This window comes from Malaclemys terrapin, chromosome 12, assembly GCF_027887155.1.
Source record: "Malaclemys terrapin pileata isolate rMalTer1 chromosome 12, rMalTer1.hap1, whole genome shotgun sequence".
Classification (NCBI taxonomy): Eukaryota; Metazoa; Chordata; order Testudines; family Emydidae; genus Malaclemys; species Malaclemys terrapin.
In genome coordinates, this window is record NC_071516.1 from 974508 (window position 1) to 991414 (window position 16907).

At 55.8% G+C, this 16907-nt stretch overlaps 1 protein-coding gene across 1 annotated transcript; it reads right to left on the minus strand.

Annotated features, from left to right (window-relative positions):
* Positions 1 to 3026: 3026 nt before the first annotated feature.
* LOC128846690 (protease inhibitor 3-like) lies at positions 3027 to 6253 on the minus strand. Its single transcript, XM_054045936.1, has 4 exons — positions 6175 to 6253; positions 5881 to 6048; positions 4588 to 4755; positions 3027 to 3082 (listed from the first exon to the last, which is right to left on the minus strand). Exons 1-4 carry the CDS (start codon positions 6251 to 6253, stop codon positions 3027 to 3029), a joined length of 471 nt encoding a protein of 156 aa, XP_053901911.1.
* Positions 6254 to 16907: the final 10654 nt, after the last annotated feature.

Sequence of the window (16907 nt, forward strand, 5' to 3'; positions counted from 1 at the left end):
GTTTCTCTCTGCTGCTTTGCCCACCATTCTGCGTGTAGCTGGGTGCCCGAGCCACCTTCCTGTCTGGTTGACGCAGCGTGTTCTCTGCCACGTGACGTGCACTGGGAGTTGGCTTGGTCTCTTTCTTTTAGAAATGAAAGCCTCTCTTCAATAAATGTGGATATTAAAAATAACCCCTGCCGGGATATCGCTGTGAACTTCTGTCTGTGGTTTCATACATCTCTGTCCCTGGCCTGTGCTCTCCCCTTCCCCTGCCCAACAGCACAGGAGCTTCTCTTCTCTGGTGGGCCTAATTTCAGGGTACATGAGACGCCCTTTCCGCGAGTTCCTCAGTTAGTGCCAGGAACACAGAGGATGCTGATCCTGCACATGCTCACATGCTTAACTTCAATGGGACTAGTCACGGGCCAAAAGCCAAACACAGAGGTATTTGCAGGAGTGGACCCAAAATTAGTCCCTGCAGTACAATTTCTAGTGGCAAATTTGATCTGCAATAATATGACCCTTTACCCCTTCCCGTGCCCAGTACATTCCATCCCCAGAGCCCAGTCAGGGTACCCCTCTGACGCATGAAAGCCCAAAGCAAAATGCCAGAGGAGGATGGGAAGATGGCGGTGTTAGGGAGAAGACACCTGATCAGGGTTTAAGTGTAGCAGGGAGCCACAGAACCTTGTCTCTCTGCCACTGTTTTAGTGTGCCGTGACGCATCTGTCAGGAATTCTAATTATTCTTTAATGGTTTGAGTGCCCAAAACATGCTGAGCGTTCTGAGACCAGAAGCCATTGTGAGTCTCTGAGACCCCTGGGGAGCCTGCCTGCAGGACCCAGCCTTCCTGCAAGGATTTCATTAAAACAGTCACACAAAGGCAGCCAAATAAAGATGGGAATGTTGGGAGATCCAGAGCTTCCCCAGAAGCAGCCGCTTCACAAAGAGCCTCAGACAGAGCAGGCAGTGGGACACATTCCCAAAGCTGCTTGTACACAAATATGCAAGTGCACTTGGGAGCCCAGTTCACGTGACTGTATGTGCAAATGTGTGACTTCACTAGACAGCCAGGTGTGCAGCTGCAAGGCCAAATTAGGCACAAAAACTGTGCATAACCCTTCTGCCCATCTGAGCTGGCAGCAACAAGGGCCGGGTTCAGTATCTAAGGGTTCCGTTTCAATAACACAATGCAAAACCAGCTCGAGCCCCCACCCAGTGACCTGGGACAATTACACACCACCCCCTGGGTGCCTCTAAGAGGCAATACTTCCCCTCTCGCAAGCACGGAGTCTGAGTCTAGCAAAATCCTTTGAATAAAGGAGGGAAACAATGCGGCATTATGTTGGGGAAACACCACAAACAGGATTCATAACACAAATCAGGAGCAAAAGACCCACCCCCAAGTAAGTTTGGCAGTGTCCTTTTCCCCTCAGGGTCTTAAGTCCAATCACCTCAAAGTCCAACAACCCAAATAATCACCCAAAGTCCCAAAAGTCTAACACCCCAAAAGTCTCTAGAGTCCAGCAACCCAAAATCACCCAAAAGTCCAACAACCCAAAAGTCTCTGTCCCTGGTCAGTGCAGCCCCAAGAGTTCAAAAGTTTATCTGCAGAGTTTTACCTCCCAGCCTGGGGAGAGGGAGGGGCGCACGGGGGTGTTAAGGGCACCTTATGTGGTCTGAGGCCGACTGCCCCACCTCTCCGTGGGGTTCTTCTGCAATGTTCACCATGAGCTGCTCTGCTCCACCAGTTGTCCCGTGAGACACTCCAGCCATCCCGCTCCAGCTCCGCTCCACCAGCCACTCAGCAACATATGTTCAGGGCTCCCCGACACAGCACTCGGTGATTTCAGCTCTTAGTAATTTTAGCTCTTTATTGATTTCAGCTTGTAGTAGAGGAGCCTCAATACTGGTGCACCATTGGCCCAAAGTGAATTCTACTCAGTAGCCTATAAATAGACTCCTAATGGAATCAAAATTAGCTCTAATATTCTACAGTAGAGAAAACAAGAGGTGTGCTTGGTGTTTCAGGCCCCTTGTCTAGTGAGTGCTACTTAGTTGATGGTGAGTCCCTCTGTCATAAAACAGTTCCACTGTCCTTGATTCACATAATCAGGGTAACAACACTTTATTCTTCCTGCCCCAATAACAGAGAAACTGGGGATCTCACAGCAGCCAAAGTGACCATTTGGGCTGCTGTGAGCTCAGGCTAGGCGGGGTGGGTGTGCCTATGCAAACAAGATCAGCCCCTGAAGTTGTTTTCCACAACTCACCACAATTCACCACCAGATGTCAGGGTAGAGCTCATCCTGACTCTGCTTACATGTGTAATTGTGAAAACAGGGGCACTAGTATAAAGATTGGTCTGCTCCATGTCGCTGCTCCCAGAGCTCCCCATGCACATCCCAGAGCTTGTCTGTGATTACTGGGAAAGTTTCCACCTGGCAATTCAGTGTCTCTCAGTCTCTGGATTGCAGCCCTGAACCGAAACATCTGCCTCAAATCCAGCCCGACAGGCCCAGGAGGGGCGGGGTGGGTGGTGGGGTGGTGGGGGCTGCACAGGCTGGGAGAGGCCTGACCTGGAGAATGATGAAGCAGATGCCGAGAGGTGCAGGGATGTCAGGAAATGTTTATTGAGGAAGATAAGGAATTCCAGAAACCACGACCTGTTCCCCTGGCAACAGCTCCGGGGATGGGGAGAGTCCCTGGGGGTCGGGGCTTTGTCTTCAGGCTGATCCGATCTTGGCAATTGGTCAGTGTGGCTGAGGCAGCTCGTCCCCTCTGGAGTCCGGGTTCGGGCAGACGGGAATTAGGGAGACCCTGGGAAATAGGACGAAGCCGTCAGAGCCCTTGTACCATGGCACTGTGAGGCACCTCCCCCACTCCTTAACCAGTCCTGCCTTGAAGATGGTTGAAATTCCAGGCTGGCTCAGTTCTGGGGACTCAGAGCTGACCCTCAGCAGCACCATGGCATCAGGGTGCATTGACCCCCCCACTGCCGGGGGCACCTTACGCCCCCAGCAGGTATATTTCCATTTCCTTGGCTAGTCACTTTCACTGCTAGAGCTGCAGGCAGAGAGGAACTGAGACTCGTCCAGCTCTGGCGGGTGAGCGGAGGGGGAGGACAGCCAGTGCTGCAGGAGCGGGATGGGCTCCCTTCAGTCTGCAGCTATGGGACTGTGAGAGATGGGCCATGTATGCAGTGTGTGACGCTGAATGGAACAGGGGTGACCATTTACAATGTTATTGATACCAGTATTACAAAATTGCAATGAATCTTACAAGATATGCCATGTAAGGTATCAGTGGAAAAGTTATGATTGGCTAAATGTGATAATCATGTTTATATGTATGTATCATATTTGTATTGTGAGTTATAAATATGTGTGGTATATTTGTATTTCAAACTTGTGCTGTGTTTCTGGGTGATACTCCCCAGACAGATTGGCATCGGCACTATCCAGCCAGCTATACAATGAACCCATGAGAGAAGGCAGGGTTACACCTATGAGTCAGCAGGACATGTAGGGACATGTCTGTGGACAGGGACTGCAATTGCTTTTCCATGCCTATGTGCTTGTAGGTTTGTGTTTGGGACGCAGGATGTACGAGCCACATGACAAAGAATATAAAATGGCAGCTGCATCTTCTCCATTTTTGTCTTCAACCCTGCTTCTCACCTCTGAAGTAACTTCTCTACACACTGAAGCTCTGAAAAAGAACTGAATAACCCACCCAAGCTGGGGATGTTCCAGAGGGACTCTACAAGTCAGCAAACTCACCAATGCTGCTAAGAACCTGATATATGGACTCTGAAATTATAAGTATGGATCTGATTGCTTTGACCATTTAACGACTTTCTTGTTCTTTTTTCTGTATAATAAACCTTTAGTTTTAGATGCTAAAGGATTGGCTGTCAGGCTGGGATTTTGGGTAAGTTCCAACCTCATATTGCCCTGGCAATGTGACTGGCCCTTTGGGGGTCAGAAGAACATTTTGTAGAGTGAGCAGAGTTTTGAAATAACTCCTCACCTTACGGCGCCTCGGTGCTGATTGGGAGCCAGAGAACAGGAATGCAGTAAAGAGGGCTGCGTGATTTCTTTTTTAGCTTCTTGATAACCAGTGGGAGGGGGGATCAGGAGCACGGTTTGTGACTGGTTGGTGACTCTGACTTCAGTGTTAACCTCCAGTTTTGGGAGGATCTGTCGCCATTTTTCAGCCTGTCCTGACCTTGGCATTTTCAGTGCGGGCTGCCCTTTCCACCACAGGTGCACACACATTCACCGTCTCCACACATCAGATATGCACGCGCTGTCCATGTACCCTTCATGTTCCATGTCTAGATAATACTTAGTCCTGCCATGAGTGCAGGGGACTGGACTAGACGACCCCTCAAAGTCTCTTCCTGTCCTAGGATTCTATGCTCCATACCAACTGCAGCAGCCCCGAAACGCACCTACACTACACCCAGGCACTGTAGGACTAGATAGGGGACACACTACATGAGGGGCACCATTTACTAGAGAGCAGCCTGGGGGCCCTGGTGCGTTCCCAGCATTCCCCTGTATTAGTAGCAGCACCTGCCCAGGTTGTCATGGGTCTTACCCTGGCCTGCACAGGCCTGGAGACAATCGACTTTAGTCTCAAAGTTGTTCTTGTTCCCATTGCAGCCACCATAAGAGAATTCTTCACACTTCTTAGAGTGCCAGTTGTAGCCCCAGCGAGGAATGGCAGCAGTACAGGGGCCCACTTCAATGGGGAGGCTGCAGATATCTGCGGGCACAGGACAGAGAGACAAGGGACTCAGAAGCAGAGACTTCTGCCAAGGATCTGTCTCCCTCATACCCAGCTGAAGTGGGTGGGCATGAGGGCACAGGAGCAGAGACTTGTCCTATGGGCATCTCTGTGCGATGTGATGGAGCCTTTACCACCCAAAGTGAGAAATCATCAGGGAAAAATATCCGTGTCCAGCTTCAGCAGAGACTCAGCACCCGGGGCAGGAGCGTTCCAGAGGATGGACGATTCCCTCCTGCCCCTGCAGAGCTGGCAGTGCCCCTCCGAGCGCTAAAGGAATGGCACAAAGGATTGCACATGGACACGGAACTGGATGTCTGGAGGCCCTGGAAAGGAAGATGGCCCCTGACTTCATGGTGCTGCCAGGAGCCAGGTCTGCGTGCCCTGCCCAGCTGAGCCAGACTGGGATTTAAACAATAGCCAAGGTGGGGCCAGGTCAGGTGTGGGGCGAGGTGGCTCACTGTGACCTCTTGGCTCTGCCATGCACCAGCGCCCAGCATGCGCTGTCTGACAATAAATCAGTCCCCCCGGAAGGAACGAGGGAACAACCCGGATCCCGGGGTCTGAGAACCTCCCTGCACTCAGCAGCTCTGTGATTGCAGAGTTCAGTGCAAATGGGATGACTCCACTGCAGTCCCTAGGGTGAGTGTGAAACCCGAGAGAGATCAGGATTAGCCCTGAAGAGACTCACCCCTTCGTTGTGGAAACATTTCAGCCCAGAAATGACCAATACCCTCCTCCTGCTTCAGCCCCTGAGGGCATTGGCTCATTCAGGCCATGGTCAGTCAGTGACTGATTTCTCTTCCCATCTCCCAGTGAGTGAGGGGGGAGCCCTGGCCTACGGGCAGCCCCATGTCACAGGCTGGAACAGGGCTCGGGGTAGGTTTAGTTATAAACAACGTGCTCTTACCCTGCACAGGTTTGAACCCCCCCCATCTGTGGCCTGGCCTAAGCAGGGCTGGAACTGAGTTAGCAGGTCGAGGGGCCCTCACAGCACGAGAGAGCTCAGGGCCCTCAGGTCAGGGAGTGGAGATCAACCCCAGTGGCTCAGCCACCTTCCCAAACTGTCCCGCAGGACTAGGGCCGGCCCAGCACCCAGCTCACCGTGCCCGTCACACTTCCCGAGACATTCTGTTTGGGTCGCAAAGTTGTTCTTGTTCCCATCACAACCTCCATAGGTGAATTGCTCACACTTCTTGGCCTGCCAGTTGTAGAACCAGCGAGGGATCATGGCATAACAGGACCCGGGGTCAGCAGGGAGTTTACAAAGGTCTGAGGGGCAGAGCAGAGAGAGAAGTGTCTGAAAGGCAGAGCAAAGCCACTCTGAGCTGGGAAGCAGAAAACGAGGGTTTCTCCTCTGTCCCCCGGGCCCTTCCCCCTCCACTGCCTGCTGCCCGCACTTACCCCCAGCCGCAGGGAGCAGCTCAGCCCAGAGGACCAGGAGCCCCAGGGAGAGGAAGATGCTGCCTGACTTCATGGTGCTGCCGGGAGCCGGGTCCAGTGCCCAGCACTGAGCCGGGCTGGGATTTAAACCCGGTGGGGCTGGATCAGAAGGTGGGGAGGTGGCTGCAGTGACCTATCGGCTCCTGCCACGCTCCAGCGCCCAGCACGCGCTGTCTGACAATAAATCAGTCCCCCCGGATGGAACGAGGATACAACCCGGATCCTGGGCTTTGGGAAACCCCCTAGAAGGAACCTGGAGAAACAGGGAGGTCCAGAGCACCCTGCGGGGAGACAGCCTGGTGCAAAGTGAGGCTGATGGGGAGGTGAGCTGGGGAGCCCAGCGTTCATGTGAGCAGGGCATGGAGATGGGACACGTTGTGCAGTGGGGCTGAGAAGGCCAAGAGGATTCTGGGTAGTAGGTGACACGGTGTCACGAAGGCGTGGTGACATGGAATAGGCTGTCTGCCCTGCTGGTGCCAGGGCATCACACGCCCTGCGCTGCTCAGCCCTGCTGGAGTCTCCTCAGTGCACGGCCGCAGCCTGCGCCAATGCAAACATCCTCCACACCTGGCATGGTACTGAAACCCTGCCCAAGGCAGGAGATGGTGCAGAGAAGAGCTGTTAAACTGAGTGCACCTGCAAAGGGGATTAGCTCTGAGCCCAGGCTGGAGATATTAATTCGATGTGTAACACTGACAGACTCCAGTCGTTGGGGGGCGGGATCGCACCTGGGGCCTCTGGAGCTTAGTGCTGGAGCCTCTACCGCATGGGCTAAAAGCCACATGGCCCTTAGCCAGGGCCGGCTCCAGGCACCAGCTTACCAAGCAGGTGCTTGGGGCGGCCACACCAGAGAGGGGCGGCACGTCCGGCTCTTCGGCGGCAATTCGGCAGTGGGTCCCTCACTCCCGCTCGGAGCGAAGGACTTCCTGCCGAAGTGCCACCGATCGCGATCGCGGCTTTTTTGTTTGTTTGTTTGTTTGTTTGTTGTTTTTCGGGGGTGGGGGGTGGGCTGCTTGGGGCGGCAAAAACCCTGGAGCCGGCCCTGCCCTTATCTAAGGCGGTAGAGCAGACTCATTAATTGTTTTCTCTCTCTAAGTGGTCTCGGTGCCACTCGATGGGACAGACACCAGCCCCAGGAGGTGTGTGGGTTACATACGCAGTGTGGGGAACAACAGCTATGGGAAGGCAATGGCCTGGGGGAGGCTCTCAGACACTCCGGGCAGGACAGAACCTGGCTGGGACAGAGCTCGACCCAAGCAGGAACGAGGGTCCTGGCCAGGAAGAAACACCCCTGCCAGCTTCGGCAGAGACGCTGACGTCTGGGCCCTGGGAGAGGCGGGCTCGGTCAGTGCTGACGTGCAGGGCAGGGCCTGACGCTGAGGGCTAGACCTTCACATCAGCCCTGCACGGCCTGTGAGCAGTGACTGCACCTGGAAACTCGCAGGGAGCAGCTGGGCCCAGAAGGCCAGGAGCCCCAGGAGGTGGAAGATGCCCCCTGCCTTCATGGTGCTGCCGGGAGCCGGATCTAGTGCCCAGCGCTGAGTCGTGCCCACATTCAAACACTAACCTGGCGGGGGCTGGGTCACGAGGAGAGGCGGTGGCTCAGTGCCCTATATGGGTTTGGCACGGTACAGTCCCAGTTTATTTCCTTGTGTGGGAAGCCAGTTCTTGGTATCTGTCTCCACCCAGGTGAGACTCTGAAATGATAAGTGGTGTCTTTATTGATGTAAATTTAAACAATAATAAAAGATGTCCTGGCAAAATCTCAGGGTTTCCAAACACTTATTGAAACTGCCAGTAACAAAGGCTCAGCTCCTGGTGGCATCACCTATGGATCTAAATAAAACATTCACTCAGCAGCCGAGAGAGAGAACCCCAAGCTCACCACACGCACAGAAGCTGCCCGCTCCCTTCCCTGGCAGAGCAAGGGGTTTTGCAGCATGCCGGGAAGTCATCGAATTTGGTTTATTTTGGATCAGGGAGGAGCAGGCTCCAGAGCCCAGCCCCTCCCTCTGCCCTATAACCCAGGATCAGCACCCCTGCCCCGACAGCAGCGGTGCTGGTCCAGCCTGGGGACAGAGGTGATCCCTGAGTAAGGCCAGTCCCAGGCACTTTAGGGCTGCAGAGACCAATGGGCAGCCAGTGCCAATCCCGGCGCATGGGGTCATGTGCTCCCAGAGAAGTGCCCCGCTCAGTAAGCGAGTGCTGCGTTCTGCACCAGCGCCAGACTCTGGCTGGCCGTACGGGGCAGCCCCATGCAGAGCACACGGCAATAGTCTGACCTGCAGGTGCCCCAGGCCTGGAGAACAGTGTCACGGTTGGGATGGGAAAGGGAAGGTCCCAACCTCCAGGCCAGGCACGGCTGGTGTAAGGCTGACTGGGTTATAGCAGTGATGGGATCATCCCAACGCTGCTGGGGGCCTAGAATCACCCCCCTGGTAAGTAATGGCAGATGCACCCCTCAATCAAAGGGACTGACATCACCTCTGCCAGCTCTCCCCCCCTCCAGTCCTGTCTGGGCTGGGCCTCAGCCAGCTCCTCTCATCGGGCCTCAAGCTCAACGGGACAAGGGCTGCGGCACTGAACTGCACTGTCCATATTGGGCAAAATGGAGCCCTTCAATTGGGTGCTGTCAGGCCTCTGAAAACACTGCGCCCCAGGCCTCCTCCGAACCCTCCTGCTGGCCTCAGGCGCCGGCTGGGTGGGGGGCTACAGAACGCTCTCCGGCGGCACCCCGCGCTGGAAGAAGACCGATCGCCCATGACTAACCACTGAGATCAGAGAGTCAGCGCAAAGCCCGACGCGAGCAGTCCCCTTCGCCCCACCAGACTCCACAGGTGAGTCAACAGCACCTTGTGTCCAACAAGACACGAGCCAGCCCACAGGTCTAATCATGCCAGCACAGACTTCTGAGCTCCACTTCTTGGCAGGAGCTGATCCGTGACCCGCGTGGGCTCTGTGCTGGACCAGGTCTCTGCCCGACCTCAGCAGCATAGAGATGCCAGGGAGAGTTTTCTCACTGCAATCTGGGTCCGAAAGGGAAGATGTGACCCCGGGCAAGAACTGGCCAAACTGCCAGTCAAGCAACGGCTTCCTGGGCAGAGGCTGCATTGATGCTTTCTTAAAAAACCTTTTCAATGAGCAGCACTGCCACTTTTCACTGGTAAAGGGCCCGGCCAGGAAGGACATGGGTCCAAAGCACAGGCTGCTGTGGGACAAGGGGCTCTCAACCCCTCCAGCATCGCCCGGCTTCCATTCAGCCAAGGTCAGGGGTCTCATCCTTTGTGAATCATGGAAGGTTGGTGTTCTCGTCACCACTCCCCCTCATGAACTAGAGGCCGGGGACGCCTGCCTCGCCTGAGGACGGGCAGCAGATGAAGCCGATGGAACCGAGTTTAAACATCTCACTGACTGGCTGCCTCTTCTTACAGCTTCCTCGTTTTCATGGCCGCGCTCCCCGCCCACCAGCAGAAGGGTGAGTGAGGAATGAGGCTCCCACCCTACGCCGACCTGTTCCCAGCATATGGCAGCATTATTCCACCCACTCAGCCATTGCAAACTGACACCACACCCCAGGCTGGCAGGAATTGCATCCATTGCACACTCGTCCCCCGGGCCAGAGAGCCAGGCCAGTAACTAGGGCACCGAGTTTCATCTGGCAGGATGCCAGCCTGGCCACGGCTCTGTGCTCAGACAAGCCCCCATCATGAGTGACGTGTAACAGCTGCTGGGCTTTGGGGAGCTCGAGCTGACGTGTGAGTGCAGCACGCGCTTGCCCTGGGCAGATCCCTGCCTGGCTGCTCCCGTGAGAACCTCTAACAGGAAGTGAAGAGCGAGAGAAACCTCTGCAGCCTTGCCCTGTGGCTGCGACAGTGTCCGGTTAGCGGTGCTATCGCGGGGAGACGGGTCTAGGAGCCTGGCACTGAGGTGGCACTTCCCAGTTTCCAGCCCAGCTTCTCAGGCACTTAGAATTGTTGGGGAAAATTCCCGTCTGGCCTGAAATGTCTCCTGCCTCTTCCCAGCCTAGTGGGGAACTTGAGGTCAAATTCCACTGGGCTGGTTTCTCAGGTCTCTCTCCTGCTGCGTCTAAGATATGCTCTGGGCAGTGCAGGGTGTCACAGAGTGTGGGGGGACACAAGGCCCTGCACCCCCGGCCTCCTGCGATTCACCATGATTCTCAGCCAGCCAGTAAAGCAGAAGGTTTATTTAGATGACAGGAACACAGTCCAAGACAGGTCTTGCAGGCACAGACAACAGGATCCCCCCCAGTTAGGTCCATCTTGGGGTCCCAGGGGCACCACAGTTCCATTGGGGGGGCAGAGCCCCATCTGGGCTCCCTCCATTACCAGCCAGCTCCTCCAACCCCCACTCCCTCCAGAGTCTCACCAGCCTCCCCCCGCTCCTCCCCCAGCCTTTGTCCAGTTTCCTGGGCAGAGGTGTCACCTGGCCCCAACCCCCTCCTGGGTTCTCACGTTACATGCTCAGGTATCTTCCCTCAAGGCCAGTCTCCCATCCCCCAATGCAGACTGTCCCAGCCAAACTCCCCACTCAGCATTCACAGACCACATTAAGAACAGTCCCAGTTCGTCACACAGGGCTTTAGTTCAACTTCCAACTTTGTTCAGACTTTTCCTACGCTGGTGATTTCAGCCGCCTCACCAACAAAAACCACCCGCGGGTGGAGTTCAGTGAGAGCCGGGGGCAGCGCAGTCTCCTCAGTGCAAGAACCACACAGGGATGCAGTTTTCCCCAACCCCGGCGTTAGAACCCCAGGACATTCAGAGTCCAGGTTACATGGGACTAATCCGGCCATGTGGAAGTAAGAGAGGCCCAGGAAAGGCCCCAGGTTTCTGTGGGACACTTGCCAAGTCCCTGATTTTCGATGACGGGGGAAGGGAGATCACCTGGCCTGGGTGCAAAGGAGACGTGTCACAGGGCGTGGATGGAAGCTCAGGGAGGCCAGTGCCGCCTCCCCACCCAGTCCCGTCCCGTCCCGTCCATGAGAACGAGGGGCCAAGAGCAGGGCCGGCTCCAGGCACCAGCACAGCAAGCGGATGCTTAGGGCGGCCAACGGAAAGGGGCAGCATGTACGGCTCTTCGGTAGCGGGCCCCCCAGGTCCTCGGGGGGGGGGGGGGGAGGACCTGCCGCCGAATTGCTGCCAAAGAACGAAGCAGCGGCGATAGAGCTGCCACCAAAGTGCAGCCGATCACGGCTTTTTTTTTTTTTTTTGGCCACTTGGGGCGGCAAAAACACTGGAGCCGGCCCTGGCCAAGAGATCCCCGGAAGGGGCTGGGCATTCCCAGTAAGAACAGGGATTACCCTTCACCCAGCGGGGCAGCCTGGGGGTTTCCACGGCTGAGCCCAGGGGCATGAGCTGAAGTGGGCTGTGAAGGAGGGCAGCATGTGTGGCTCCAGTCTGTGAGCTCCGACCGAATGCAACCCCAGGCTGCGGGGGAGAGGGGTCCCTCCCCCTGCGGTCCCAGCCCCACCCAGGGCAGAGTTTGAAGCCTGGCTTGGCTCAGTTCCAGGCACTCAGACCCAGCTCCTGGCTGCACCAGGGAGTCAGGGGGCATCTTCCTCCCCTCGGGGTGAGCTGCTGCCTGTGTCTGGTGAGGGGGAGGGAGGCGGGCACAGAGCGGAGCAGCCCTCCCCACCCGTCAGACCATTCCCATCTGCCCACACAGGGTGCGGCTCTCTCCACAAACTGCCTCGCCTCCCGGCATGGCCGGTTTTCTCCCTGCCACACCCTGGGGTCCCTAGTCCATTGCCACGATCCAAGAAGATCAGGCCCCGGTGCGGCTGCCCTGCCGTGGAGGGACGACTTGGGATTCACGCCCTTTTGGACAGCCCGGGTATCCCCTGCCATGGCCCCTGGGCTCTGGATAAGTTCACCATGGTGGAGTCACAGGGGATCTGCAGGCGGTATCGATAACTGTCCCCCTCAGCTGCCAATGGCCTCAGGTTTCCTCCCCTCCCTCCGGACCATGGCAGAGAAGCCACGGCTCTACACCGAGGCTTGAAGGACGGTCTCAGTCGTGCTGCCCTCAGCCTCGGGCCACGGTGCAGTGCTGTGCAGCCCTCGGTATCCCTCCGCAAGGCACCGCACTGGGCTGGCCTGGGCTGCCAGTGCAGAGATCTGAGCTCTCAGAGGGTTGCAGTGATGCTGAGAGCAGGGCAGAGGGGCGCCCCCGGCTGCAGCGCAGCTCGCGAGGAGACCCGGCGGGCTGGTCCTGATCCATCAGCACGGCTGAAGGGTGCGGTGTTCGTTAGCAAAGAGTGAAGCTGCGTGCAGGGTAAAATGAACAAGTGGAACTTTAATAAAGTCCCGTGCACGGCCCTGTCCATGCGGCTCAGCAGCTTCCAGCCTGACCCCGGCGTTCCAGGGGCTCATGAGATCCCTTCAACAACAGCCCCTCCCGGGGACACGGGCCCTCTGACTCCAGTTTCACTGATCATGATACCACTTCCCTCCTTTACAAAGAGACCCATTAAAAACAAAGCCCTGGCACTCAACCCCGACCCCGCGTCCCTTCGGCCAGAGCCTGCTAGCACAGAGCCGCCTTTATCACACACTCAGCTGGTTACAGTCTGAGCTCGCATGGGAGCGACCCGTCTCTGTCTCCCTGTCACCTGCCTCCGAGTCCAGCAAACCACTATCCCTGTGGCATGCATCTCCTCCCTCCCCGCGGGACTGGCCTCCGGCTGCTTGTCTCTGCTTTCGGTGATGGACTCAGTCTCTGGGGCTGTTTCGGGTGTTGTGTCTGCTGCTGGCTGGTAAGTGCCTCCTGTTGCTTCAGATCACTTGTCCCTCTTGTGTAGTCACCTCGTACCCCCTAGGGGCCGCTGCACCCCTCACAACCCCTTCAGTCTGCTCCTGCTGGTGTCCCACTAATGGCTGGCGCCTCACCGCAGTGCGTGTCTCCAGGGCCGGCAGGTCTTTGGCTGATCTGTGGTATGCTACTGCCTGCTTGCTCTGGTGGTTGGCCCCCTCCCCTCGGTGGAATCTCCATCCTTCTGGCTGCAACAGGTCTTCCCACACTGGTACCGGGGTTTGGGTCATTTGCCACGCCAATGCCTACGTTAGACTCTTTTGGATCCCCTGTGTCAAAAATGTTAACAAGGGGCCTGACCCAGAAGAAGCAGCTTGTGTGACAGTCTCTTAGCTCTTTTTACAGCTGCGTTCACCTTAGCATTACTCTGGGGGAATGCTGGGGAGGAGACGTGCTGGTTAAACTCCCATTTGTGTGCAAAGTTCCTGAATTCTTCCAAGGCGAACTGGGATCTGGTGTAGTGAATACAGTGTCCGCAATGCCGTATCTCGCTGAGCGGGCCTTCAATTTGCCAGGCACTGACTGGCTTCTTGTATCTGGCAGGGCACTGACCTCCCAAAAATATGAATAGAATCCGTTTTTTTCCTTGCAGGTAAATAATTCAGCTCCCACCTTTCCCCTTGGTTGGGTGGGCAGCTCCTGGGATACCAAAGTCTCTGTCTGCTGGGGGCATACGGCGAGTTATATGGGCCCATGGTGCCCGTGCGCCACCAATATTCAGGAACGTGGGCCTGGTTCCACCAATGTTTGGGGCTCTGCTGCCGTCCGAGGCTCTACTACCGGCCCCACGCCCGGGGACACCAAACTTGTGTGGAACACGAGGGAGGGGGCAGTTTGGGGGTTAACCTGAGAGAAGCTGAGGGGTAGACACAGAACAAATAGGAACCTGCAAACACAGGTCGTGCTGAGGAGCCTCACCCTGCTCCCATTGTAGTTGGTGGGAGTTTTCCCATTGTGCTCAAAGGGAGAGGGACTGGGCCCAACTGTGACTTCAACTGTGTTTTAAAACCTGATGAAAGTCGCTTTGCACAACATTGCACAGATTTCCAACTGCACCCTGGAAACTAGAAGGCGCTGCTAAACAGGACAGCTGTACAGGAATGAATGGAGTGTTGAACGTAACAGCAGGAGCATGCAAAAAATAAAATGGAAACATTTATTAAAACAACCACCTTTCCTGTATATTAGACAGATAAGACCTCTTCCCTATGGTCTAGTGGAGATTTAAGAAACAGATGTTCCAGGAGAGGGGGGCGGAATTCTTCAGGGCAGGTTAGAGAATGGAAACATTGGAGCAATGAAGTAACACAACCAAGAAGCCATTTAATCTGCCGTACCATACACAGACATCTAGACACATTCATTCAGACACTTGAAGAGTTCAGCTAAATGAAGCAATAAACGGATAGGAATAATGAGCCAGACCCTAAACAGGTGTCAATTGGCACAGCATCATTGACTTACATCAGCTGAGAAGCTGACCCAACAAGCAGAATGGAACATTTTAAAATTGATATGTTAGGGTCAAAGTTATATATATATCGGTTTACAAGGCGGGGGCGGGGGGCGGGACTTGGACCTGTTCTGGGGACCACCAACAATTATAAAAACCTGGCGCCCATGGCTGGGGGTTCTCACCTTCCAGCCATGTCACACCCTTCGATGGAGGAGCAGAGCTGGGTACTCGTTCCTGGCCAGTAAACACACTCTCAGGCCCATCCCAGCCAGCTGTCAATGCCCAGGCGTGAGGCGTGTGTTGTTTGCACGACATCCCTACGTACTGAGGGAGGGACAACAGCTCTGTGTCCTCACAGTGTGATTCCGTCCTGCACACTCAGCTCATCTTTCATTTGAAAAGACGGTTCTGCTCCTACCGGCACCTGGCTTTTGCCTCCCTCTCTGGGCTGCCAGTGACTGGATGCTGTTTCTGTAGCCTCCTTCACTGCCAGCAGCATGTTCCTGGATTCAGTGTCCAGACCCCCTTCCCCCAGCTCGCTGAGGTGGGTACAGCGGCCCCGCTCAGGGTGTCAGCTAACCCCAGTGATCATCCCGGACAACGCCTGCCCTCTCCCGCTGGTGCTGGCGGTGCATCCACATGTGCAGCAATCTCGTTGGAGCACTACGAAGGGGCGTTGCCATGATGGTCTCTAGGGGGCTGGGGGCTGATTGGGCTATTGCGGGGGCTGTAGGTGTGCTGATGGAATCGCTCCACTCCAGAGACCCCAGCCAGAAGCTGGTTTTCTATTTGGGTGACGCCCTCTGCGTCAGGTTCTGCTGGCACAAGCGACCAACTGCTCCTGCAGAAGCGCAGCTCCCAACCCTTTCTCCGAAGCACCACGCTGGAGCGTCAGTGGCTCTCCTGGCTGGCAGGAGTGCAGGACAGGGGCATCCGTTAGCATTTGTTTCAGTGTGTCACATGGTTGCTGCTGGGGACTTGCCCAGTCCCACGTCTCATCCTGCCTTGTGAGCTGACCTCTGGGTTCCGCTTCTGCAGCCAGGTGTGGACAGAGTTTGGCAGAAAACGTATTGTGTCTATGAAGCGCTGAGTCCCTTTCACACCCACTGGAGCTGGTAGGTCTCTGACTGCCTTGATCTTGCTGGGATCTGCTTTCAGCCCCTCAGCTGTGAGCAGAGGGCCAACGTATGTCGGCTCACATTGGCTGAGTCAGTTGTTCTGGGCTGAGTTTTAGGTTCTTGTCCCTGCTTCGCTGTAGGAAGCTTGTAGTTCTCTGCCCTGGTCGCATTCAGCTCGTGGGTCCTTGCTCCCTTCACCTACAAGGAGGATATTGTCTGCAATTATTTTCCCCCCAGGCAGCGCTGCCGGCACGTGGGTGAGTCTTCTCTGGAACAGCTCTGGTGCTGGGCTCATGCCATCTGCATGGGCAGCCATCGGTAGTGACCAAATGGTGCTGTAACGGTTGTCAGCACGCTGGCCTCTTTACCAGGCTTATGTGCCAACCCCCATTCCTCACATCACAGACCGGAACGATTCTGGCTTTGGCGAGTTCTGGCATGAGGTCAACTGTGGGCAGTGGGTAGCGGCATCTAGTCAGTGCCTGGTTCAGTGGCTTGGGTGTATGCAGATCCGTAATTTCCCTGATGGCGTCTTTACCTGCACCATGTTGCTTACGCAGGCTGTAGTGGTGCTAGGATACCTCTGCTCTGCAGCCTTTCAAGCTCCTTGCGTAGTGGATAATGTAGTGCCAGGGACGTTTCCTTCACGTGTAACCCTTCTGCCCGTCTGAGCTGGCAGCAACACGGGCTGGGTTCAGTACCTAGGGGTTCCGTTTCAATAACACAATGCAAAACTGCCTCGAGCCCCCACCCAGTGACCTGGGACAATTACACACCACCCCCCGGGTGCCTCTAAGAGGCAATACTTCCCCTCTCGCAAGCACGGAGTCTGAGTGTAGCAAAATTCTTTGAATAAAGGAGGGAAAGAATGTAGCATTATGTTGGGGAAACACCACAAACAGGATTCATAACACAAACCATGAGCAAAAGACCCACCTCCAAGTAAATTTGGCAGTGTCCTTTCCCCCTCAGGGTCTTGAGTCCAGCAACCCAAAAGTCTCTGTCCCTGGTCAGTGCAGCCCCAGAGTTCAAAATTTTATTTGCAGAGTTTTACCTCCCAGCCTGGGTGGCAATGGGAGAGGGGGCACAGGGGTGTTAAGGGGCACCTTATGTGGTCCGAGGCCAACTGCTCCACTTCTCATCGCAAGCCACTCTGCCAGCCGCTCCGCTCCACACAGCCATCCCGCGAACTGCGCTGCTCCACCAGCCACTCCACCACTCCACCCATCCCACAAACTGCTCTGCCAGCTGCTCCGCAATATATCTTCAGCCCCCCCCCCCCA